The sequence below is a fragment of the Moschus berezovskii genome, chromosome 7 (genome assembly GCF_049115385.1).
Source record: "Moschus berezovskii isolate FMDL1 chromosome 7, NW_MosBer_1.0, whole genome shotgun sequence".
NCBI classification, from domain to species: Eukaryota; Metazoa; Chordata; class Mammalia; order Artiodactyla; family Moschidae; genus Moschus; species Moschus berezovskii.
In genome coordinates this window covers 56,083,235-56,110,671 of record NC_142466.1, presented here as the reverse complement: position 1 = coordinate 56,110,671, position 27,437 = coordinate 56,083,235, and the positions used below count along the sequence as shown (strand labels likewise).

At 37.2% G+C, this 27,437-nt stretch overlaps 1 protein-coding gene across 1 annotated transcript in view; it reads right to left on the bottom strand.

The window, feature by feature from the left end:
• TMC1 (transmembrane channel like 1) overlaps positions 1-27,437 on the bottom strand; it is a 182,042-nt gene that overhangs the window by 85,295 nt on the left and 69,310 nt on the right. Inside the window, exons 3-5 of the mRNA XM_088837777.1 lie at positions 23,042-23,089; positions 19,474-19,642; positions 11,045-11,173 (exon numbers count right to left, since the gene is read on the bottom strand). Coding sequence (XP_088693903.1) covers positions 11,045-11,173; positions 19,474-19,642; positions 23,042-23,089 — 346 coding nt within the window. The remainder of the gene's footprint in view (positions 1-11,044; positions 11,174-19,473; positions 19,643-23,041; positions 23,090-27,437) is intronic.

Sequence of the window (27,437 nt, the reverse complement as noted above, 5' to 3'; positions counted from 1 at the left end):
TTTCCTGAAAGCAAGGTCCATTGTCTCAATTTCTAATTTCCCGATATTTAATATAACACCTGGCATAGAAGTAAGTTTCAACAAATGCTATTTGAATGAATGAACACCTCTAAGACTAGATGATAGTCTGCTGTGGGATACCTATGGGATCTTTTAAAAATTCCAAAGGCCAAGTGTCCCCATCTCCAGTCCACTTAAGTCACAATCTCTAAGGATGGGACATAGACATCAATACTTTTCAAGGTCCCTAAATAATTCCAATGTAAACAAGTTGAGGATCAAATTCAGAACTAAACAAAATTTTATTTGTTGAGACTAGTAAATTTAAGAGATTTTTACGTGGCCAAAAAGTTGCTGGAGGGTTGGGCTAAAAAGTTACTATATCAAATATGATTATTTTGGTGTCCTCTGGCACTGACAATACTCTACATATTTTGAAACTTGATAAATTTATTTTGGTGAATAACTTTACCTTGAAAAATAACTAGCTCACTCTATCTTGTATCCCTAAAGGACAACTGACTAAAAATTTCTGAAACAATCTGAAGACAAGCAACAAAGAACACCAAAAACATTGGCTGAATATAACCTCTTAGCCTATATGTGTGGCTTATTTTGGTCTGCCTCCTTTTAATAGCATCACTTCACAGATTTCACAGATTTTATATATATATTAGAGAGAGAGAGATCATTAAGACCTCTAAACATTTCATCAGCAATAAACATTACAATGATCTGTTTTCACCAGCTCTGATGACATTCATGAAGATATGTCAAAGCCAGCTGTTGGTATTGGTAAAAAACTAAAGCAAAGCTTGTGTAGGTCAAATCTGTATTAAGTTCAAAGTTACTACCAATAGAAATTCTTCAGAACTAAGATAATTTCTTTGCGCCCTGGGAGTATAAAACAATGCTAATTTTCATGGCTGGCTTAAATGTCAATTAAAAACTCAGACATAATTTAGTTGTACCCTAGAGGTCAGTCATCTTAGAGTAATTTTAAATGAATCAAGGGAGAAACAACATAGCTGGGCTTTAGTAGTTTAATACAGTAAGAAAGAACACTAGATCCTCTTTCTACTTGCTGATTAAATGTTTTCCTAATTCTATTCTACCTGATTAATTTAAAAATCAATTCATGTTTAACAGTATTCCTTTTTATTATAATAGTAGAGAGAGGAGAAAGAAGACAATATAGATTTTCCCAGGAGCTAAAAGTTTGTGCTGAGTTTTAGATATTGGTCACAACATAAACTAGTTTTCTGCTTTATGAGTACATCAAAAAATTCTAAGATGTGTGAATTGCTAGCAGAGATGATGTGCAAATAAGTTGCTAAAAAGAATTCTTTCTCCATCTAAAACAATCTATAACAGTAACTTTATAAATATCTCTCCAGATCTTACTAAGCTCTATATCAAGGATTTTTTATTTTTGTTTTTGTCTTATTTTAATGAATCAATGAGCATGCAATTAACAGCACTAAAATCTGAAATTAGGGGTGGCAGTACGTGGGCTGCAGAGTTCTGGGCCATATCCCTAAGACATCTAGGTATATCCCAGTATATTGCTATTGCTTTGACTTTGGGGCAGAAATGAGATTTAAGGAGACCAAGTCCTTAAAGACATAAATGAATCTTGAAATCGAGAGCTAAAGAGTAATAAGAAAAGTGAAATCTAAAATCTTATCTTGACTATTCTTAACCCCAAAGATTTTCAAAATGGCAGTGTATCCGCTCCCTACCTTCGTTGTGGGAAAATTATACTCACAGTTAGGTAGAAATAGCACTGAAAATGTATATTGCTACATATAGATGTAAGAAGGACCTATCTGAAATTCTGACCAACAAGGAAATCTATTTCTATAATTTTTCATTCTCCTTTTTATTTAGCCATTTTTTCTAATTACTCATTGAGTGTGTTTTATGCTTTTAGCAGACTTAAGTGGTTCAAAAAACTAAAAGAAACATGGAGATTCCTTCCAGAAGCTTAAATCCCATTAAGAAAAAATGAGATATAGGCCCATAAAACTGTTATACAACAGTGCTAGACAGCCTTGAAGTGAAAAGGGAAAGGGCAGTGGAGGCTTGAGAGCTTGCTGAAGACATTGTAGATGAGATAAGAACTAAACAGAACATTAAAGGGCTGATAGATTTGAGTAGGCAGAGAAAGGCATTTCAGGCATAAATTTGCAGAAATTTTCTCAACAAAGGAGACATTTCCACCATGAATCTCAAGTACAATCTCATATTCTTAGATATACTAACATTCAGGGATTGGTAGACAGACTGTGCTAATTTCGCTTGGTTGGTTTATATGCATTCTAATGAAGCATATTTAATGAATTCTGAATACTGTGAAACAGACGGATTCACAGGGCACTGCCTCAGAGTTAGAGGAACCATTCTGTTTTGAAAGTTTTGGTAAAATATTTCTGCACAACACCTGTGTGTTCATATTTAGTCCCTGGTCAACATTTCTAAGTATCGTGAAATACTTTTTTTTTCAAAATTTTGTGTGATGATATTTAGGAATGCTAGAAAGCCTTAGTTTTCTGTTAGTACAGTGTGTTCTGCCTTTTGATCCAAGAGTGGGCAAGAAATTTTAAATGATGGCAGTTCAGTGAATTCTACAAATAATGAAGACTACCTGGTAAATTGCTTGCTACAAGATACACTTAGATCTAGGTCTCTCCTGAACATTTGTCAACACAACTTATGCAAGGTCATCCACAGAGCATAGTATATTCCGATGTGAATTAATCTTTCTGCTGAGTTGACTTGAAGTCTTTCTATTTCACAGTCTCCTTCCACAGCCTTCCTTCTAAGCTTTCCTAACCCACATGACTAACCACTGGCCAAGAAACACTATAATAGTATGCATAAAATATAAAAATTAATTCATCCAAAGAATCATGTATCTCTTATAGATATTTGAATGTGAATCATGTATGGATGTGAGTTGGACTGTGAAGAAAGCTGAGCACCAAAGAATCGATGCTTTTGAACTGTGATGCTGGAGAAGACTGTTGAGAGTCCCTTGGACTGCAAGGAGATCCAACCAGTCCATTGTAGAGGAGATCAATCCTGTGTGTTCATTGGAAGGACTGATGCTAAAGCTGAAACTGCAATACTTTGGCCACCTCATGCAGCGAGTTGACTCACTGGAAAAGACTCTGATGCTGGGAGGGATTGGGGGCAGGAGGAGAAGGGGACGACAGAGAGTGAGATGGCTGGATGGCATCACCGACTCAATGGACGTGAGTTTGAGTGAACTCGGGGAGTTGGTGAAGGACAGGGAGGCCTGGCGTGCTGTGATTCACGGGGTCGCAAAGAGTTGGACACGACTGAGCGACTGAACTGAACTGATGTATGTATATGGTCAGTAGCATATACATACACATGTGTGTACATATATTACAAAAGCATAATTAACAGGACTATTTGAAAGAAATAATTTATATTTAATTTAAAAGTTTCTAAAATCAGGACATCTTAGACATAATATATTGAATATGAAAGACTATTCTCCTTTCTTCAGCTCATCTTATTTTTTATGATATTCTAATACACTGTTCTCCAAATTTAATTTTAGTATATGCATTTTAACAAAATGTAACCATTTTTATTCTATAGCAACAGACTTATTTAAATCCCCTGAAGTAATGTTCTACCTGCCATTTCTTGGTTATATAGATAAAAACATTTTCAAAAATGCCTTAGTTATTCTCTTTTATTATAAACCTGATAAAGTTAAGGGTTGTCTTCATAATTAGTATCTTATCTGATATCTGTATCATACTTTCCCAAAACAACAAGGACAAATTTCTCAAATTAAGTTTATTTGTGCTTATCATGTGCACAGTTGCTTTCTTTTTACTGTTAATGTATTACATCAAATATATTTAATAGCATTCCCAAATAATTTTAAGTCATAGTCAATGAATGTCTCCTTTTAATCAGTTTCCAAAGATCATGTATTTATGGATAGTCTAAGAACAAATTGTGAAAATTAGCTATCACTGACAACTAAAATACTAAGGAGTGCAAGTTAGGTAAACTGCTATTTATCAAAAATTTTTGGAGGTTATATTACTTGTTAAGCTGGAAAAACTAACTCAGTGTGTCTTACCATATACAATACACTGACTGATAATAAAATGAGAAAGTAGTGTACAATGAAATGCAATTAAGAAGATGAAAATAATGATATGTCACCTATCTAAAGGAAAACTTTGGAACTTCTTTATTGCTAACATTTACTTTTATTATAATTATTATCTTATAGTGTGCCATTAAAAAAATCCCTGTTTCTTTTAACTCTAGGATTATTTGAATTCTGGATAAGCAGATGTTCATGGAAGGTAGCAAATAAGATTGCCAAGAATCTTGGTAAGCAACCTTGAATATTAGCATTTTTAACCCCTTTTTTCAGTGACTATTACCCTTCCACCAGCCATATGGGCAGAATTTCAGGCTGATTTAACTAGCCTGTGTGCTCAGGATTTTGAGATAGAACAGTCATAAATTCCTTCACAGCTCTCCAAAAGATACAGGAGCATGTATACGGTTCCATGTGCCACCTGAAAAGCTTGCCAAACCAAGATGAAGAACATAACATCTCCAGGCAACCATGGTAAAATGGTACAATATGGATAAAAAAAATTCAATGAGTCATGAAACAAATAAAGAAAGAGAATTCTTGGTAGACAAAAGTATGTTCCTCTGAAATAATTCAGAACTACATTTTTAACAATTGAAAAAGTTTCCAGAACATACAAGTCCCAAACAAAAATAGTCACTTTCTCATTTGGTTCCTTTCAATACCCTTCAGGGGAGAATTCCAAAATATTATTAGAAAAGCATTATTAAAATAACCACAATAATTTTCTAAGGACTCACAATGAAACAGCAAATATTAACAGTCTAAATCCCAAGACAGAAAGACTTGTTGGGGACACTGTTCTTATTTAATATGGAAAGATTCCTTCTAAGACCATGAAAATTATGAGACAGACAATCGTGGCAGGTGAACTCTAAGGTAAACTACTTATGAAATCAATCAAGAACTGAATACTCTTGAATAAAAACTTTTCCTCTTTAAGATGAATTTTGAAAAGAACAGAATGGGAGGAAAGAAGAAAGAAAGATTGAAAATCTCTAGACATGTTAAAAAAAGAAATTTAGCATGGTGATAAGATAAAATAACTAGGATCAATTCAGTTCAGTTCAGTCGCTCAATTGTGTCCAACTCTTTGCGACCCCATGAATCACAGCACTCCAGGCCTCCCTGTCTATCACCAACTTCCGGACTTCACTCAAACTCATGTCCACAGAGTTGGTGATGCCATCCAGCCATCTCATTCTCTGTCGTCCCCTTCTCCTCCTGCTTCCAATTCCTCCCAGCATCTGAGTCTTTTCCAGTGAGTCAACTCTTCTCATGAGGTGGCCAAAGTATTGGGGTTTCAGCTTTAGCATCAGTCCTTCCAATGAACACCCAGGACTGATCTCCTTTAGAATGGACTGGTTGGATCTCCTTTCAGGATAAGAGGTTACTAACGCACTGTGGCAAAAAAAAAAAAAAAAAAAAAAACTGCTGTCACTTTAGTGAACAAAGAATGCTGCCTGCTATCAAGCCATCAGTCACTGCAGCCATCTCCTAACTTTGCACCCTGAGGGAACTTCAGTTGGAGAAAAACTGAATACTGACCCTAGATAGTTAAGATGCATATCTAAGGAATAATTTTAGTGAGCTTGGACTCTTGCATCTTCCCTTAAATAAAATAGCACTAAAATCATTAAAGTGTGATGTCTGTTTTTCTGTGATTAGCAGTGATCTTCTCATGTTTGACCACATTTTTTGTTTGTTTGTTTTCAGCAAAAACTCCTGCATATGCTGGCTCCTCCATAAACTTTTTGGAATAGTTCCTCAGACCTATCTGAGAGGCTGTCTCCCAGGCTATAGTACTCAATAAAGTCCCCAAATAAAGCATAACTTGCACCTTTGGGTTGTACGGGGGACTTTTTGTTTTTTATTATCAGTTGACAGCACTTTGAACTTTAGAGTCCTGAAATTATAGAATAATGTTTTTTTTCTCACAGGTAGTCCTAATTTAAGCATTTCATTGTTGATTAGAATTTAAATTAAGGTAATATGTTATATCATAATAAATAGGTTCTATTCTTTAGCTTCTGCTCTTAACTGCTCCAGATTAAGATCTCTTTAATATAAGCTTAATCAAAGGGCATCATTAGATCCCCCCCATTGAGGTGCTGCAGCTGACTCAGGCACTGACTGTTAAATTTACAGGTCTTATGTGAGCTGGTTCTTAAACTGTTAGAACCTTGAAATTAATCATAGTGGGAATATTTACACCATGGAAATTGGCAAACACTATGAATCAAAGTTTCAGCACATTCCTGCCTTTAACTCACACATTTATCTAGGTTTTTAACAGGCCTCAGTCATGTTAATGATTCTCTTGGTTTGGGAATGAGTGTCCAACAACAAAAGAAATCAACATGAACAGTGATACTCAGGAAACAGTAATTCAGCTTATTATGTACAGAGCACAAGGCTAGACCCTGAAGAAATAAAAAGCTGTCAGACCCCTATCATAGTCTTAGGAGCTCAAAATCTATTCTAAAGGAAAAGAGATTTATATACAATTTTAAAATGCAATATAATGAAGCATAACAACAGAGCCAAATGAATAATAGAGAGACTATCTGAGTTCTCATTCTATAGGATTTGGCAGATAAAAGACCACAGGGAGACAGTAATTCAAGAAGGGGATAGAACTCAGTTGGAAGAAGCACAGGCTGCAGACAAAGGGAGAGGAGACTAAAGCAAAGTGAGAAAGTCTACCAGAGTGTCTAGGGAAGACTGTTTATTTTGCTGGAAAACATGGTTCAAATGAGAAGTAGGAAAATTATGAGGTTTTGCGGATGAAGAAAATTGGAGTTTCTTTTGAAATACCACTTTGAACATGTCATCTCTATGTCCAAAGCTTTCAATGTCCCCAGTAATTATAATAACAAAATTTAAAAGTTTACGATTAAAAATATCAGTGAGCTCCACAATCCGAATTCAAAATCTGAATTCCAGCTCTTTGTTTTAGAAATCATTAGTTATCGACAATGATGACCATGAGGGTTTGGGGATGGACAAGACCGTCTCCAAAATTTTTTGAGAGTCCCAAGATGAATTATGGCTTATGAGAACTATACCTGGGTCCCCCATAATATATATCCTCAGAACCATAAGCCTCCATTCCTGAGACTTTACTCTAAAACACGTCTTTAAACATTGACCCTCTGTAAAAATCTGTTTTAGAAGTTTCACAAGTTTTTCAGAATCCAGAGCCAGATGGGAAGACTTGGAACCCAGATATAGATCCAAATCCATGAGGAAAATATCTATTCCAGTTATATTGAGCCTAGTGTCTTGGATTCTGTCGACTTAGCCAGAAGTGATGACTAGAGGCTACTTCAGGGAATAACATAATCCACTGACACACTCCGTCAGAGTTTGAAGTCTCTGAAAGGAATAAATGGTGGGAGGAAAGATGCCTGGCTCCCATGTTTTAATAATACTGGGGTAGGGAAAACTTTATTGTTGTTGTTTAGTCACTAAGTCATGTCCAGATCTTTGTGACTCCATGAGATTTCCCAGGCAAGAATACTGGAGTGGGTTGCCATTTCCTTCTCCAGAGGATCTTCCCAAGCCAGGGACTGCACCCATGTCTCCTGCACCTCAGGCGGATTCTTTACCTCTGAGCCATCAGGGAAGCCCCAGGGAAAACTTTTCCTGAATGTATATACTATGAAGTGTTGATTCCAGAATGTAATTGGAATCCTTGGGGGAGAACCTCAATACAGTATTCAGAAACCTGCAAAGGAAAATAGGTCAGGCATTGTAGTACCAACAATCTTATCACAGAGGCTGAAACCAAGAGAATCAGGCTGATCATGGCCAATGGTACCAGCTGTGCAGAATCCTGCAAAGCCACAAAGCAGGAGCCATTTCTGGCTATGGAGAATCATCACAAGACACTGGGCATTAATGACAGGTGAGAAGCCACAGTTATTTTTTCTCTGGGCCTAAATCTGTGCTTCCATTATGCAAGCTGGCTTTCACCCCAACTTTCTGAATCACTGTCTCAATAGCATGCCTAACTTGCTCCCCAGATGCATGGTGTAGGAGGCAACAAATGAATGTTTATAAGGTCCAGCCAAGGAGCATGAATAAGTGATGTGGATTGTTTGGGAACTGTGCACACTGAAGAGTGAATATCCTGCTAGTAGGGGACAGCAACTGCGTAGTCCCAGTTATTATTTTCATGCAGGAATGTGGACCAGACTTTCTTCCTGTCCAGGAGAAGATGAATATCTGAATTTTAAAATGTGAAATCTTCTACTTTTTAAATTTAAGAACAAAGAAAATATTATTATTTTTATTAAATGATTAAAATGTTAAATTTTATGTTACATATAGTTAATCATAATTTTAAAAAAACAATAAAAGAAAAAGAAACAAAAAGCATGTGGGCCATATAAAAACCATTTATAATCTAGATTCAGCTGCAGACTCCTCATTTTTGACGTCTGCTCTAGTAATAGGACCTGTGTTGCCCTTCCTTCCATCCCAATCTTTATCTCTCCCTGTGTCTAAAAATGGCTAAATCCCTGGACTCCAGCCTAAGGCCCCAGGATCTGGAATCTGCTACAAGATGACCTTGTGGGTACGTTTTGAAAAATCTAGAAGTGGCTGACCATAGATTCTGCTGAACTGTCAAGATACTCTCTTTTCTTTCTTGGAGCATCAAAATCAGTTGTCCATCCTGCCAGACTGCCCAGACTGCTATACCGATGTGCCACCATCCCCCAAGGCTCCTGGGGTTGCCTATGGCTAAGTCTGCTCCCACCCAGTCCTGCCATGCCCGATACCCTCCCCATCTCTCCTGTTATATTGCAGGGAATCAGGCAACGCTGAGTCTGTCCTGAGATAAAATGATAATTACAAGTTGTGTTTCCCATCTTTGTGCAATATTCTGGCACCCTGATTAGTGTTTCATATGAAATAACCCACTTTATGAGTCCAGTAACCCTGTAAATTAGTAAAATTTCATATGAAACCTGAGGTCAGAGGACTACACAGTTCATTCAAATTTGCACAGCTTTTAAATGGAAGATCTGAGATTCAATCTCAAGCCTGATGCCCATCCCTTCTCCACTGCTCTTTATGGAAAATGCAGACAAGGAAGAGCAAGGGCTATTTCTACACCTCCATACAGATGGAAAGGGAGGATATATTTCTTGGCATTTTTACTCAGTTTCACACCATCCTTTGAAAGTTCAAAATATTATCACTATATAATTTTACAACTTTCCACATACAGTTACCTGTGGTTTCCAGGTTTGGGGATTTCATGGTCAGCAATATTTTAAGACATATTTTGGGAACCCACATAAGGTTGCCAAACTTCTATTTTGCTAAGTAAGGATATTTTTTAAACCTATTATTTAGCATCACTATCACTTCATTGAATGAAAACTGGAGGAGATGGGAACGACAGAGAATGAGATGGCTGGATGGCATCACCGACTCGATGGACATGAGTTTGAGTGAACTCCGGGAGTTGGTGATGGACAGGGAGGCCTGGCGTGCTGTGATTCATGGGGTCGCAAAGAGTCGGACACGACTGAGTGACTGAACTGAACTGAACTGAACAGACACACATACATGCACGTGCATACACATTAATAGCTTCATGGAACCAGAAACGCTACTTCTCTTTGACCTCATTTATGACTGGTGTACATGCACAAACATAGGGAGTTCCCAGCCTACAGCTGTGTGGTGTTCCAGAAGTTTTCTAGGAAGACCACTCTTTGGAACTTGGAAAACTTTATTCCATGAAACAATACTGTTAGAAATGATACCTAGGTTCCCACATCATAGGGTAAAGCTGGCATATCTTGTTTTATTTTAGATACAGGGTAACCGAGGTCCCAGAAGTTTAAGCTGTTTCCTTAAATAATGCACAACCTCTTGCAGAGCCAAGATTTGTAGTGAATTACCCTGATAACTGCTTCAGTTCTTTTTTCATCACCAGAGACAGAAACATTTTTCTCTAATTTTAACATTATTATATATACACTAAACATTTAATGTTATTAGTTAAATAGGCTTGTGGAGGGATAGCTTTGGAAATTTACCACCGTTTATAAAAATGATTCTGTGGGGAAAATGCAATCAGTAGCACATCTGTGAGATGCGAACATGGTTGTTATCACAGACACGTCCTTTTTATTCATGCCCCGCTTCCCCAACCACTATGGCAAGGAAATAAAGTGTGATCCTAGAGGCAAATATGCTTGCAGTCTCAGGAAAGGGATAATCATTTGACTTTTTTTTATCGGGAGTTTATAAACCTATGTGTCTCTGAGTGCGTCAACACTCAACATAAGAGTGAAACTGGGTTGCTGACATGTTACCAGGGAATAGCTATTAGCATAACCCTTAATTGGAATCCCATTTACTGTTCTGTTGGCTTAGTATCCTCCCTGTGCTTTAATAAGAGCTGTCACATGAATATATCATTTGATGCTGGAACCCTGCAGAGAAACTAGAGTGTGTAATCCAACAAACTTGCAAAATTCAAATATAGTATCTTTTTCAGAGAGATAGTAATGAATGTATTAAACTAAGGAAATTCTCAGTTCAAGGAGCAAATGATTAAAGGTGATCAGATGTTGTAAGATTCCAAATAATGAATTTAATTATGATTGTTTTCTTTTATAATCATTATCCCAGCCTCTCTAGTGAGATATATATATATGCATCTGTGTGTGTGTGTACATATATGATGTGTTAACATTTGATACATTAATTATGTATATATGGCCATGAACATTATATATAATGAGTGCTTTATATAAATGATGTACTACATATAGTATTATCTATAATGTATAGGAAATAGAGAATTTTGGAAATCAATGGCAAGAAAAGTGTTTCTAATTATGAAAAGTGGCATCATACTTGAGAACTTCAATTTTCTTCTCCATTTTCCAAGGCTTGCATTTGACAGTAGCGATCATTTGTCTTTTCTCATCTAACTCTGCCTTCAATCTTTCCAACTCCTCTTCATCTATTTCTTCTTCTTCTTCCCTTAAAAAAAAAAAAGAAAAAGAAAACCCTTCTTTAGTAAAGCTAAGATTTGCTTGACTTCCAAACTTAAAGAATGCTATCAGATACTTAGCTGATTAATGCATAACAACTTGGTTGTATACAGTTAATGCTGAGATTCATAAGCCTTAGAGCTTATAGCTGAACGTTGAAGCAGGATTTCTGGAATTGCTGTAACTTTAAAAAATAGTATTTATATTCTGAAGTCCTGAAACCATTTTATGTCCATAGTCTCAAATTCTCAGAAAATCCGAGGAAATAAAAAGCTATTAATATATTTTCCTCTCTTCTTTGTTCCCCTGTACACCTTCCCCCTCCAATTCTACATTTCATTTAAAAACTTTATTTTTCAACAAGGATAGTAAATTAGAGGTGAACATGTCTTTGAAGTGCCCTTAAAAAATTTGTTAGCCCTGTCTCAAGAGAAAGAGAAAAACTGAAATAGGAAAAAATAAAAAGAATCTATTTCTCTAAGGTAACTTAATCTGTTAATTAAGCTCAGAACTTCAATTGATAAAATTGAACTCAAAGTGTACTTGATAGAAGTCAATCCTTTGAAGAAGCCTTCAAAGGAATTTAGTTTCTCACTGAGCAAATGAGATGGATCTTTTCTCTTCTGTGTTCCTAGTATTGCAAAAAATAACAAAGGGTCCAAAACAAAGAAAACAAAATCTAAACATGAGCGACAAGGTTTTTAAATTGAAGAATGTAATGCCCTGTTGTAGAGAACAATGTTTTTGGTAAGAGATTGTTTCAGCTGTGAGTTATTGTTGCAGAGAGATCAAACCAGTCAATCCTAAAGGAAATCAACCCTGAATATCCATTGGAAGGACTAAGGCTGAAGCTGAAGCTCCAATACTTTGGCCACCTGATGCGAAGAGCCAAACTCACTGAAAAAGACCCTGATGCTGGGAAAGACTAAAGGTAAAAGGAGAAGAGGGTGACAGGGGATGAGATGGTTAGATAGCATCACTGGTACAATGGACATGAATTTGAGCAAACTCTGGGAGTTGGTGATGGACAGGGAAGCCTGGTGAGCCGCAGTCCATGGGGTCTCAAAGAGTCAGACACAACTTAGTGACTGAACAACAACAACATGGTCACTTAACTTCAAATTTACCCTTTTAGACTTAATATTGTGATGTTGTGGCTGTGACTATGTAGGACACATTTCTGGTTTGTCAGTTGGTTCAATATTCTGCTGTCATAATCGGCTGCCAAATAGAGTATACTAAGAAGGGACTTGGTTTTTCCTTTGGCTTCCCATTTGCCACTTGTGGGATGCTTACTCTTCAGGAATTTTTCTTACCCCAAGAGCTGCAGGGCCTGCCCATAGCTGCAGGTGAGACTAGTTTGCCAGTTTTTCCAACATTAGCAGAACCAGCTTCATCATTAGCCCTGTAGACACCAGCACCACTTGAGCATCAACCCCTCTGCAGTAGTTTCAGCTCCCCGGGTCTCTCCTCTATGCTTTTTGGTTTTAATTTCAACCTCTTTCCATTGTTCCTCCAGCCCATGGTGTGCTATTTGCTTCCTATAGTTGCTATTACCATGATACTTAGTGTTTTTTTTTCACCTTTCCAGTAACCTATTTATTATTAGCCTGGTTTTAGAAAAGGCAGAAGCACCAGAGATCAAATTGCCAACATCCACTGGATCATGGAGAAAGCAAGAGAGTTCCAGAAAAACATCTATTTCTGCTTCACTGACTATGCCAAAGCCTTTGACTGTGTGGATCACAATAAACCGTGGAACATTCTGAAAGAGATGGGAATACCAGACCACCTGACCTGCCTCTTGAGAAACCTGTATGCAGGTCAGGAAGCAACAGTCAGAACTGTACATCGAACGACAGACTGGTTCCAAATAGGGAATACAGTCAAGGCTGTATACTGTCACCTTGCTTATTTAACTTATATGCAGAGTACATCATGAGGCACGCTGGGCTGGAAGAAGCACAAGCTGGAATCAAGATTGCTGGGAGAAATATCAATAACCTCAGATATGCAGATGACACCACCCTTATGGCAGAAAGTGAGGAGGAACTAAAAAGCCTCTTGATGAAAGTGAAAGAGGAGAGTGAAAAGGTTGGCTTGAAGCTCAACATTCAGAAAACAAAGATCATGGCGTCTGGTCCCATCACTTCATGGGAAATAGATGGGAAAACAGTGGAAACAGTGTCAGACTTTATTTTTTTGGGCTCCAAAATCACTGCAGATGCTGACTGCAGCCATGAAATTAAAAGACGCTTACTCCTTGGAAGGAAAGTTATGACCAACCTAGATAGTATATTAAAAAGCAGAGACATTACTTTGCCAACCAAGGTCCATCTAGTCAAGGCTATGGTTTTTCCAGTGATCATGTATGGATGTGAGAGTTGGACTGTGAAGAAGGCTGATCATCGAAGAATTGATGCTTTTGAACTGTGGTGCTGGAGAAGACTCTTGAGAGTCCCTTGGACTGCAAGGAGATCCAACCAGTCCATTCTAAAGGAGATCAATCCTGTGTGTTCATTGGAAGGACTGATGCTAAAGCTGAAACTGCAATACTTTGGCCACCTCATGCGACAAGTTGACTCACTGGAAAAGACTCTGATGCTGGGAAGGATTGGGGGAGGGAGAAGAAGGGGATGACAGAGAATGAGATGGCTAGATGGCATCACTGACTCGATGGACATGAGTTTGAGTGAACTCCGGGAGTTGGTGATGGACAGGGAGGCCTGGCGTGCTGTGATTCATGGGGTCGCAAAGAGTCGGACACGACTGAGCAACTGAACTGAACTGAACTGAGTGATTATTTATACCTACTAAATCAGCTCAGTTCAGTCGCTCAGTCATTCCGACTCTTTGTGACCCCATGGACTGCAGAATGCCAGGCCTCCCTGTCCATCACCAACTCCTGGAGTTTACTCAAACTCATGTGCATCGAGTTGGTGATGCAATCCAGCCATCTCATCCTCTTTCATCCTCTTCTCGTCCTGACCCCAATCCCCCCCAGCATCAGGGTCTTTTCCAGTGAGTGAACTCTTCGCATGAGATGGCCAAAGTATTGGAGTTTCAGCTTTAGCATCAGTCCTTCCAATGAACACCCAGGACTGATCTCCTTTAGGATGGACTGGATGGACCTCCTTGCAGTCCAAGGGAATCTAAAGAGTCTTCTCCAACACCACAGTTCAAAAGCATCAATTCTTCGGCACTCAGTTTTCTTCACAGTCCAACTCTCACATCCATACATGACCACTGGAAAAATCATAGCCTTGACTAGACGGACCTTTGTTGGCAAAGTAATGTCTCTGCTTTTTAACATGCTATCTAGGTTGTTCATCACTTTTCTTCTAAGGAGGAAATGTTAGTCATGACTCAGGGTTAGTCAGAAACATGTTTTGTTGTTCACTAAACTCATGACCACACACAGTAGGGCTATGGCAAAAAATGTTTTTGAAAGTTTCAGCTGAATAATAGGAGGACATACCCATAGTTTTATAGCCCACCTTACAAAATGACCTCACAACCTCCTTTTTTTCCCACCAACCCAGAGGTTTTTTTTAGGGCTTTTTTTTTTTTTTAGGTCTTCCCTTGTAGCTATGTTGGTAAAGAATCTGTCTGCAAAGCAGGAGACCAGGTTCGATCCCTGGATAGGGAAGATCCTCTGGAGAAGGAAACAGCAACCCACTCCAGTATTCTTGCCTGGAGAATCCCATGGACAGAGGAGACTGGCAAGCTACAGTCCATGGGGTCACAAAGAGTTGGACACAACTTAGCGACTAAACCACCACCAGAGTTTTTAATCAGGTCATGGTTACTGAAACAGAAATTTAATTATCCCTCTAAAATAACATTTGCCATTGATAGTTTGGTTGGGTTTTTTTTAATCAATTAAGATATTTTTCTTAGAATAGTAATCCTGGTTTAAGTGAACTATGGAAGTACGCTCATACTAAGATACAACTCTGAATGTCATTAAGTTGTTTTTATTTTAAACATTTGATGTTTATTATACAAAATCCTTCCCTGGTAGCTCAGATATTAAAGAATTCTCTGACAATGCAGGAGACCTGGGAATCCAGGTCCCTGACTTGGGAAGATCCCCTGGAGGAGGGCATGGCAACCCACTCCAATATTCTTGCCTGGAGAATCCCCATGGACAGAGGAGCCTGGCGGGCTACCATCCATACAGTTTCTGAGTTGGACAAAATTGAGCATACACACACATATAAAATCCTATGGTGCTGTACAAGGATAACAAAATACTTACAAAGAATTAAAGAATGACCTATTTCATGTTTGGATTTACCATGTAATTAAAGCTTATTTCTCTACATTTCTCTATGTTCCTAATACTAATTATGTAGTTTCCTGCTGTCTTAAACCCAGTACTTTATATGTTTAACATATTCAGATTCTATGACTCCTTCAAAAATCATATGAAATGTCTTCAATACACTTTTCTGATTGTACTTATGAGATAGTTTTCTTTAAGACTCTAAATCACTTTTTACTTCTTTGGCACATTTATACAGTCTTGTTTCATAATAATTGTGTCTAAGTGGCCTCTCCTTTACTATGCTATTAATTTGTAGAGAATGGAGGCAATTTCACATTCATATACATATTTTCCAAAGAAATTAGCAAATTATCTTTGACAGAAGTGGAGCTGAATAAGTATTTATTAAATAAATGTTTATGTACAGAATTTTTCTGGATGACAGGATTACCAACAAGTACACTAAAATAAAATAGAACAATGTCTTCCAAGTTATGGAAAGATCTTTATTCCTACACTAAATGATCTCAGACTGGTATATTTTTAATATACCAGTTGGGTTGTTAATTGTCGATTGCTCCAGGAAGATCACTCTGTGCTACAATGTATAGTTGTTGTCAGCTAAGTTACCTTCAAATATGCAGGTAATTAAGATATTACATTTTTTGCATAATTTAAATATAATAATGCATAATTAAACATTGCATTACAGGGAAACTGCTTTTCCAGGAACCACTCAAAGAAAGTGCTAATCATATTTAAAAAGCATAGCACAAGCATGCTTTGCTTCTAAAATGTAGGGCTAATTTGTGTAAGAATGGTTTTCTATCTTAGTTTTGATTTATTTAAACAACAGTTGTTAGGAAAAAGGAGGCATAATGTGCTGAATTTCTCACTGCCATAAACATATTACTTATTCACTTAAAACTGGGTCAAGAAAAGCATATAATATTATTAGAAATACTTCAAAATGCCAAACAAGGCAGCTTTTGTTAACCATCTCCAAAGACAGTTAACACTACAACCTTGGATTTAGTTGGTTTCAAATGTTTTTTCAGTTCAAGAAAAATTCCCTAAGGTGTTTCACATGAACATTTAAATAAAAGAAGATCATGAATTAATAAACCTAAATAAATGTGCCATGATTTGCCTACTAATCTTTCTCAAAACATATTTGCTAATACATTTTCTTAAAAACAGAAGGGCTTATTTTCAAAGTGAACGATAGAATATGGACACTGAAATAGTGACCAGAACTGTCAATCATCATAAGTAATTTATATTACTTAAAATAGTTGTAAAAATTATGCAGTAATAATAAAATTTGTACAACCTATGGAAATAAAATTCATTTTAGTCAAGACTGGTTCTGCAGAGGAGAGGGGAAGAAGCGAGACGGGTGCTTCTGGCTTCTCAGAATCAGGATGAGAGTGGGACCAGCTAAGGACAGACCCTGTCACAGGGACAAGATTTGACCTAGTAACAGGGGCCAAAACCCAGTTGATTCACATGGTCCTATTTCTAGAGGTTGATCCTTGACAGGAGGGCCTTGAGCAGACCAAGAAAGCCAAAGAATTTCCATCTGAGTTATATTTTAAAAGCGACATCTCTGAAGCACAGGTGGAGAGGAAAAGGCAAATTCTGGAACACAATCTATATCATTCATACGTCTATTGGTGATGCTTCCTCAAAGAAATACCACTGTCAGAAAGCATCACCCTTGCTAGTAGGAAATATTGCTAGCTAATAATAGAAATAACAATCACAATAAGACATGAAACTTAAAAGGGCGTTTTGTTTTTGAAAAGAACAAAACATAAAAATACTTGAAGATAGAAATAAAAAATATCAGAGTAAAACGGAAAGCAGGCTATGTCTTAATATTCAAGGACAGAAGAAAGAAGAGGAGACTGGGGAGAAGGAGGAAAAGGAAGAGAAGGAGAAAGAAGAGGAAGAGAGAGATTTAAAACCTTAAGTCAACAAAAATACAATGAAGAAATGGGTGGGGTTACTCTTATTTTAAGAGGAACCATCGTCAACTAATGCTAAACTTCTCTACTGACAAAATATTCACAAATAATAGCTAGTTATTGAATACCACAAGGTGTCATCTTGGGAGGAAATCTTGGAAAGTTCCTCAGCATTTAAAGTTCTAAGACTGTTTCAGAGAAGAGATCCTATCACCTCATGTGATTTCCATGCCCCACATAGGGGTGTCAGAGGAGTTATTCTCTTGAATCCTTTCCAAGTGACCTAGGTTTCCTATTAGTAAATGTGTTTCAAATATACAGTTTTTCTACCTGTCTGCCATCTGCAATTCTCCAGGAAGCAAAGAGCAGAAAATTATTTTCTTGGATTTTTTTTTCCCTAAACAGCATTTAATATATTATTCTAGACAAAGGCAGCACTCAGAAAATCAGTGACTTGCTAGAAGTGAAAAACATAGAGTTATGTTAAAAAGTAAAGGACAATTCAATCCTCTGTAGGGACAGATAGTTAATACTTTAGACTTTGGGAGCTATACAGAGCTTAAACAGCTCTGTCCCATATTCTTTTTAGTCTTTTTTAATTTTAATTACAGTTTGATTAAAATTATAAGAACCATTCTTGGCTCTTAGGTTGAAATTAACCATAGTTTTCCAACTCCTGCTCTGTAAGATATGTGATTTGGGATCATGTTTGTAAGTTTTTCATTTAACTTCATTAACGATGCATTTAACTAACAGAATAACTTTAAAATATTTAAATTAATTATAAAATGTTAATGACCCATGACAATTTATATCTCTCATAAGGAAATCTCTCATAAGTTCATTCTCAACATATATTCATTTTAAAATTCTATTTTAATATTAAAATACATTTAACTAAGATGAAAGTGAAAGAGGAGAGTGAAAAGGTTGGCTTGAAGCTCAACATTCAGAAAACAAAGATCACGGCATCTGGTCCCATCACTTCATGGGAAATAGATGGAAAAACAGTGGAAACAGTGTCAGACTTTATTTTTGGGGGCTCCAAAATCACTGCGGACGCTGATTGCAGCCATGAAATTAAAAGATGCTTGCTCCTTGGAAGAAAAGTTATGACCAACCTTGATAGTATATTAAAAAGCAGAGACATTACTTTGCCAACCAAGGTCCGTCTAGTCAAGGCTATGGTTTTTCCCGTGGTCATGTATGGATGTGAGAGTTGGACTGTGAAGAAAGCTGATCACCGAAGAATTGATGCTTTTGAACTGTGGTGTTGGAGAAGACTCTTTTGTACTGCAAGGAGATCCAACCAGTCCATTCTAAAGGAGATCAATCCTGGGTGTTCACTGGAAGGACTGATGCTAAAGCTGAAACTCCAATACTTTGGCCACCTCATGTGATGCGTTGACTCACTGGAAAAGACTCTGATGCTAGGAAAGGTTGGGGGCGGGAGGAAAAGGGGACGACAGAGAATGAGATGGCTGGATGGCATCACTGACTCTGTGGACATGAGTTTGAGTGTACTCCGGGAGTTGGTGATGGACAGGGAGGCCTGGCGTGCTGTGATTCATGGGGTCGCAGAGAGTCGGACACGACTGAGCGACTGAACTGAACTGAACTGAACTAAGTGGAATAAAATGGTGACATCACACTAAGCTTGTTTTTCTGAAAGTAGTTTTAATTATCAATTTTAAGGCTGCTGCTGCTGCTAAATCACTTCATTTGTGTCCGACTCTGTGCGACCCCATAGATGGCAGCCGACTAGGCTCCACTGTCCCTGGGATTCTCCAGGCAAGACCACTGGAGTGGGTTGCCATTTCCTTCTCCAATGTGTGAAAGTGAAAAGTGAAAGTGAAGTTGCTCAGTCGTGTCAGACTAGTAGTGACCCCATGGACTGCAGCCCATGCGATTTTCTAGACAAGAGTACTGGAGTGGTGTGCCATTGCCTTCTCTGAATTTTAAGGCTAGGGAGTGCCTAAAGAGTGATCTTTCAGCATCAGGCACTTTTGAATGAAAAATAATGTCAATTATAGATCAGAACTAACTTACGCCCCTCTCTTTAACCTCCTCCTTCTCTCTTTCTCTCTGGCCTTCCTTGTTTCTTCATCCTCTGGTTCAGGTTCTGGATCATCTTCATTGATAACATCTCTGGTCCGTTTCCTCTTTGGTCTCATGCTCTCTCTTCGAGGTAATTTGTTTTCCTCCTCTTCCTCTTCACCTAAACACAGCAGTTAATGCTTCAGCAAGTAGTTTCAGAAAAGTGCTTTCCCGATCCCAAATGTATTCTTACTTTTTAACTATCATTGTCACACCTCTGAAACCATAATCTAGCAATTTGTCATATCAAGATAAAATGCACCATGCCATACATATTTCATAGTCTTCCATTTAAATACACTTATCTACATTCTCATTTCTTGTGGTTTATCCACTCAAATATGTGAGTATCAATCCCCAAATTCTAGTAAAGCTTAGAATTCCAGCCTTCATTTACTTGTATAACTAGATGACTTGGGAGTTTAATATCATATCGTGACCTCTCAGACCAAGTTTGTAGATTATCAATTCAAAACATAAGGGTTGAGTGTTTAATCACTATGTGCTAATAATTGCTTCTATCTTAGAACAAACAATAAGAATGCAAGGAAATGCTGTAAACTAGAATAATTTTGAAGAAATTAATTTATGCCTTGACATAATTCAAATACCTTCCTAATTTAAATCATTCTCATTCTTTTTTTTTTAACTTTTTTTAAAAACTTGAAGCCTAGTTGATTTCCAATATTGTATTACTTGTTCAGGGGTACTGCAAGTGGTTCAGTTTTATATATATTATATATATATTATATTTATATATATATTGCAGATTATTTCCCATTATAGGTTTTTACAAGATATTAAATATAGTCTCCTGGGTTACATGGTAAATCCTAGTTGCTTATCTATTTTATGTAAAATCATTTTCATTCTTAACTTCAAACACTTATTTTTCCTAAATTTCTTTCTCTTTCTTAGATGAAATTGATAGTAAATAACTTTGCTTGATCATTCCATCTTTCTGATTAGAAATAGATAGCTAGTAAATTTAATACAAGATTGAGAGAAATATTATTATTTTAATTTATTCACCAACTGACAATTAATGCCTCATATGTACATAAACTTCTTTGGAAACTTTCTAGTAAAGAGTAGGGGGAGAATTCAGTTCCTTCCTTCACTGTTTATGACAGACAATCCTACTTCACCTTCACTTTTGCTTTTTAACTCTGATATTTACAGTTAATTATTATTAAAAATATGACTCATAATTATCACTATCTTTTTAAATAGAAGCTGCTATAGGGAAAAAGCTGTGCTTTAATGGAAAACTATGAAATGTCTGTACCATGCCCTTCTATGTTGTCTGATGCTGATTCTATGGAAGCTTTCTTATAACTTTGTAAGTTGTAGATCACTAGATAGCAATGCAAAATAGTTCTTGTCGATAGACAAGCAAGTGAACTCTTTTCAGTGCAGACAACCTTCCACCACCAAAAAAGAAAGGAAAGGAAAAAACCCCACAAAACAGTCATGTCTTCACTTGCACAATCAGTTCAATATTCCTGATCTATAAATTAATCTGTTCTTTGAATTTTCCTTTGAACTGGTAACTGCTATACATGGCTCACCAGAGTCCTCATTTATTAGTTAAATATGTTCATTTTTACATAGTGTGTGTCATTTTATTTTTTTTAATTTTGTTATCTTTTTAACATTACTTATTAAACTTTTATTGATATTCCAAATCTAAATAAGAAATAAACATTACCAATATTACTAAAGTTTGACTAGCAGAGAGAAACAGGAGAATAGCTTTTCTAACTAGGTTTTGAAAACTGTGCTCTTGTCATCAAGACCAAAAATTTGTTAAATACTGTGGCAGATGTTGCATGATATTCAAACCCCACTCTGGCATTTTAAAAATCTACCCAGCCTTTACTGTTCATTTTAGTCACTAATCATAGAAAGAACAAGGGCTTCACAGGAACTGAGAAACAATTTCACCCTCAAATAACTCAAAAATTCAAGAAGACACCTGGTAGTCTTCATTTTAGTATATTTTACATTAAAGCTAAGCTATTAAACTTGCAGAGTTTTACCATGGATAAAAAGTATATCATTATATTTATCTTTTAGCACTTAGGACAAAAACGCTATCTTTAGTGTTTTCACTAGTTTCCACATATTCAAATTCTTAAAAAAAGAAGTGTTTTACAGTTGCCTACTAAATGTGGATTTGCATAAACATTACCTTTTGGAATGGGCTCAATTTAGTTTTGAAGGGTAGCAGAATATACCTCCTCAAAAGGACATTCAGAATATACCACCCCAAAATATGCCACTTCAGTGTATTGACTATTTTGAGATGTAGCACTTGAAAAACAGCAAATGCAGAAAGAGACTTTCTCTGAATTCCTCTTGTCTGCCTGAAAACAGAGCTTCCAAAAGGAACTCAACTGTCATAAATCCCCTCCTCAGGAATTTCATCCCCAGGGAACACTATAGAAGTGTTCTATAGAGGAGACTATAGGTCAACACCACATGCAGACATTTTATCATAAACTGTCATACTTCCCATCTATTTTCTTAAAACTTATTCTCTCCCAAAAGACCTACATACCCCTCCCTTTGCCCTATTAAAATGGCATTTAAGTCTAAATGTTAAGCCACCCTCAGACAATTACTCAGTTTTATTCTGGGTATCATCCATGTATACATAAGGTGTATGTGTTAATAAACTTCTGTTTTGGTTTGGTTTTCTTGTTAAACTGTCTTGATTATAGGAGTGGCAGTTAAGGAACTCAGAAGGGTAAAGGAAAAATTACTTTTCCTTCCCTATAGTAGTCAAGTCAGAGCCTCTAGGATCTATGTGAGACTCTGGGCTGCTTACATGCAGAATGTACCAAATTAATGAAAACAACTGTCACCATGAACATTCACTGGCTGTCATATTGGGCTCAGGTTTTTAATTGATGGTGTTGATGTATTCTCTAATTGAACTCTACCTGAAATACTGCACTTTCAGTTTTGATAAACTCAAAACTTTAGCTCATTAAATGATCTTTCTCTGTTCTAGTCCACGAGTGGTTTGCATGCCTGGGCAGGGGTCACAATCCAGGCTCTTGAGCTGAACCTATTCAAAGTAAAAACAACAGGTCAATTTAGACAAAATATTCATGGATTCAAAAGAACAGGTTTATTCATTTTTATTGAACAACCTGATCACTTTAGTCAAAAGGCCAATCTGTTATATTGTAATAGATTTAGCCTAAGGGAAAACGTTTTAGGACAAAGAAAACAGTAAAGAAATAAAAAAGCAATTTTTTCTGGACCACCATTCACTTAATGATGAGCAATTTATAAATTGGGTGTAATGTGTGTTTGCCAGTTGAATGGAATCTCAAGTGAAGAGTCTATCTGATGGACTTGATCGCTCTTGTGAGACCATTAAAAGTCATCCACATGTGCTCCTGTGTTTGCATAGGGTCACATATTTTCACAAGATAAGAGGACGAATCCCCTAAATTCACTGCTATTCCACAGGAAACATATCCCAACTGGGTCCATCCCCACTTACTTGAACTTTCCTCAGTATCATCTTCTTTCTCCTCCACTTGGATTTGCACTGTCGAGGAAAGAAAAAAATATAGCAATTCTTTAAATGACAGCACAATTGTTAATAACTGATTTTTACTGTTGTTATTTTCATTGTAAAGTTTTCTGTGCAGTCAATAAATTTTTTCAATAAACTTGTCAAAATGAACATTGTTTATTAAAGATATACAGCTATAGCATCTTATAGAGTGTTGTGCAAGGACTTCTCTGCTTCATCACCTTCAACAGTTTGAAAACATGTCAATCATAAGCCTGTCAGTTCAATTCAAAATAACTTCAACCAAAATAAATTCTGTTCTGCAGTAAGTCGACTTAGGGTTTGAAGGACCTTTCAAAAATGCTTATAAGCTGATATTTCCTATTTTAATTATTTCTATACGTATTATCGGAGAAGGCAATGACACCCCACTCCAGTACTCTTGCCTGGAGAATCCCATGGACAGGGGAGCCTGGTAGGCTGCAGTCCATGGGGTCGCTACGAATCAGACACGACTGAGTGACTTCACTTTCACTTTTCACTTTCACGCGTTGGAGAAGGAAATGGCAACCCACTCCAGTGTTCTTGCCTAGAGAATCCCAGGGACGGGGAAGCCTGGTGGGCTGCCGTCTATGGGGTCGCACAGAGTCGGACACGACTGAAGTGACTTAGCAGCAGCAGCAGCATACATATTATATGCAGCCTAAATTTTCCCGTATATGATTTACCTTAACAATGTGGAGATAGGTGATTTAACAGTTCTTTCAAGACAAAAAATGTTTTTTCTGTTTATTCCTCCCCTCATCCTTAGGGTCGTTTTCAGATTAGCTCCATTTTTATAAAGGCATATACAAGTTTTATAAAATTTTAGTGGTACAATAATATCAGAAAATATATTAATTGGCAGATTTTTCCCCTTGTCAACTACTGTCTGTTTATCACAGGTTGAGTCAGCCAGAGACAAATATCTGTGACTTGCCATGGCAAAAATCAGAGCAGACTATTTCTTTAAACCACAGTCTAGTAACTCATTTAAAATATTAATTTACATATTTTATTTAAGGTGGATGAGCCTAAGTCCAAAACAGCAAAGATAATAAACAATGCTGCTGTGAACAGAGGAAACAACCTCTGGTTTTGTTTCTGCTCAGCACTGTCAAAGGTTATTATTCAGAGCTTGACAGGCATATTGAAAAGGCAGCACATTCGGAGTTTAAATTCTATTCACAAAGAAGATTATTGTAAAAGCACTTTTTGCCTTTAAACAGCATATGCATAAAAATTTTTACAATATGCAAAAATGTTATCACTCAATGTCAGCCATGGAATAGGAAAATAAGTGTTCTTTTGTTCAGAGTGGACATATGCCTTTGTCACTGGCTGTAACTGAATCTGCAGGGGACAAAAGTCTTTATGTCACTACTGAGAGTTCACAATAGTGACGACAGACACTTCTCAGAAGATATTTTATATTCAACAATAAGTCATGGTGTTTACTTGCAATTAATGCTACCACCAAATTTCTTCAGTCAAAGAATAATTCACTTAGGAAGGCAACTTAATGATATAAGATTAGCCTTAGCCCAAGGTCTGATCAGTGGCATAATATAGGAACAGCTAAGGACAAATAGCAAAGGCTGACACACAGCCTCTTTTGCACCATGCCTAACCAAAGCAAAACTCACACAAAATGCTAAACTGATTTTTAATAATCAACTCACTGCTGCTGCTGCTGCTAAGTTGCATCAGTCGTGTCCGACTCACTAGACATGATTAAAGTTAAATAATGAAATGGAGGAAAATACTAAATAAATAGAGATACAAGCAAATCTTTAGGAAGGATTACAATCCTATGAAACAAAAACAGCAAAATGAAATGTCCCAAGCCAAGGAGATGAGTGACAAATCAATTTCCTCTGATAACCAGAAGACAGAAAATGCAGGGCTGGAGTTGTGGATCATCTTCTAAGGTACAGGAAGGATAGTTATAAATTGCCATTAAATAAAGCTCCATAAGGGGAGATAGCTCTGCTCTGGTTGCAAGTAGAGAAGAAAAAAGAGCTACGGTTTCTGAGTGATGTAGTGGACAGTATTGCAGAATACTCTTCATTCCTCTTGAGGTGACTTTCCAATAGCAATACTCATCTGTGCATGATCATCTGCACATTCTCAGTAGGTGCATTCTTTGTTTAATAGTGTTTCTTTTGTCTGGCAATTGAGTCAGGAGCTATGGAGCCCTTGTTTTCATAGGTATTGTGACCATAATTGGTTTATTCTTGATTCAAACCCTCAGCAAAGGTAGCATCAGCATCAGGAACTAAATAGCAGCACCATGACCAGGAGATTGAAGACTCCATCAAGAGCCTCTTGATTTTAATATAACACTATTTAGTCTGAAAATCTACTGTTAATACTGATCTGCATCTCCTGAAACTCAAAATAATGCTGAAGAACCAAGCTAAGAAGCCCCTCCCAAACAAAAGCCTGAGCAAAAGAATAACTCAGAACATTTAAATGCGAGTTACAGACTGTCTTTCCCTTCTCAGACAATTTTTGGCATGGCTTGTTGCCATCCCTTCTCTCAGCAATCCCTGGTAGCTTGCTCCCAATCATATGACCTTCTCATGTTCTGGATGTTTCCCAAAACCTATTGATTATGTACTTTAAAAATAACCCCTCTCCTAAAAAGTGATGGGAGGAGAGTGGGACAGTTGGGGGTGGGGGGAGGGTCCTGTCTAAATGTTGAAGGCAGCAAGCAAGACTACAACGAAGTATGTTTATTTAAGAGAAGAATATGAAATAGGAGCAGATGAACTCCTAGGCAACCCAGATCCTCATTTCATGCAAATAGACCCAGTAATTAGAAACAGTAGAAGGAAACAACAGCAAAATGTCACATTTTAGAGGCACTGGAATCGTTCACAAAAGTGAATGTTGTTCCAGGCTTTCTTTTTCAGTCTATAGCACTGAAAATATTTTGTGGTTCTTAGGATCAGAGTGGCCAAGTAGCCGAAAGAGCCGAATGATATCACCTGTTCCTCTGATCCACATTTAGCTAATGAAGGGATTATTGTAGCACCAGATCATTCCTTTGGAAACTGAAAATTCATTTATTCAATTAGTGTTTATTTTGCGTTTAAAAGGGTCTATAGAGTAAAGTGTTCTGGAGGAGATTGTAGACTATAGAAGAAAAGTGGTAGTCCTTAAGGAGTCTAGCTATTTGATGCAAAAGAATGACTTTATGAGATTCAAGTTTAGGTATGAATATCTTATCTCGTTTACTTGGATTATTGCAGCAATGTACTAGTTATGTTTATTAGCAATGTGAGTGAGTGAAGTCTCTCTGTCATGTCCGACTCTTTGTGACCCCATGGACAGTGGCTTCCAGGCTCCTCCGTCCATGGGATTTTCCAGGCAAGAGTACTGGAGAGGATTGCCATTTCCTTCTCCATATTAGCAATGTACTAGTGTTATTTTCTTAGGGTTCCTTTGTGTATGAGCAAATGTCAACATCAGTTCTTCCCATATAAATGGGGCACATTTCCAGGGAATGTAGCTAATATTTCATAATAACTGTAAATGGAGTATAACCTTTTAAAAATGAAAAATGTAAAATGTTACATACAATAAGGGGAAGTAAATAAACTTTGATATTTAAAACAAAAGCACTGCCTTTATCAAAACTGGGCACATACACACACTTTCATGTTCACCTGCAAAATGGTAAGAAACTGCTCATTAATTAAATTAGAATTGTATTAAGAAAAAATTAAAAAATAAATTAAATAAAATTTAAAAAATAAACCTTTCAGTTTAGACTAAACTGCCCTGAGACAGACATTAATCCATGCCATAACAAGCACATTTCCAAGTAGTCAGTGAAGAACCCATGTCATCAGTATGTGGTATGATGTAAGATGTGAGAGGAAGAGAAGAATCAAGGATAATTCCAAGGATTTTGGCCTGGGTAACTGGGAGGATGGAGATGCAAGAAAAAGAGATAGGAGGCTCTAGGGAAAATAGGTTAAGTATCAACTGTTGAGGAGAAGGCGATGGCACCCCACTCCAGTACTCTTGCCTGGAAAATCCCATGGGCAGAGGAGTCTAGTAGGTTGCAGTCCATGGCGTCACGAAGAGTCGGACACAACTGAGAGACTTCACTTTCACTTTTCACTTTCATGAATTGGAGAAGGAAAAGGCAACCCACTCCAGTGTTCTTGCCTGGAGAATCCCAGGGACGGGGCAGCCTGGTGGGCTGCCATCTATGGGGTTGCACAGAGTCGGACACGACTGAAGTGACTTAGCAGCAGCAGCAGCCACAACTGTTGAAGTTCAGGAGTTTAATCTGACTAAATGAAATCACCAAAACATATTGAGGTAT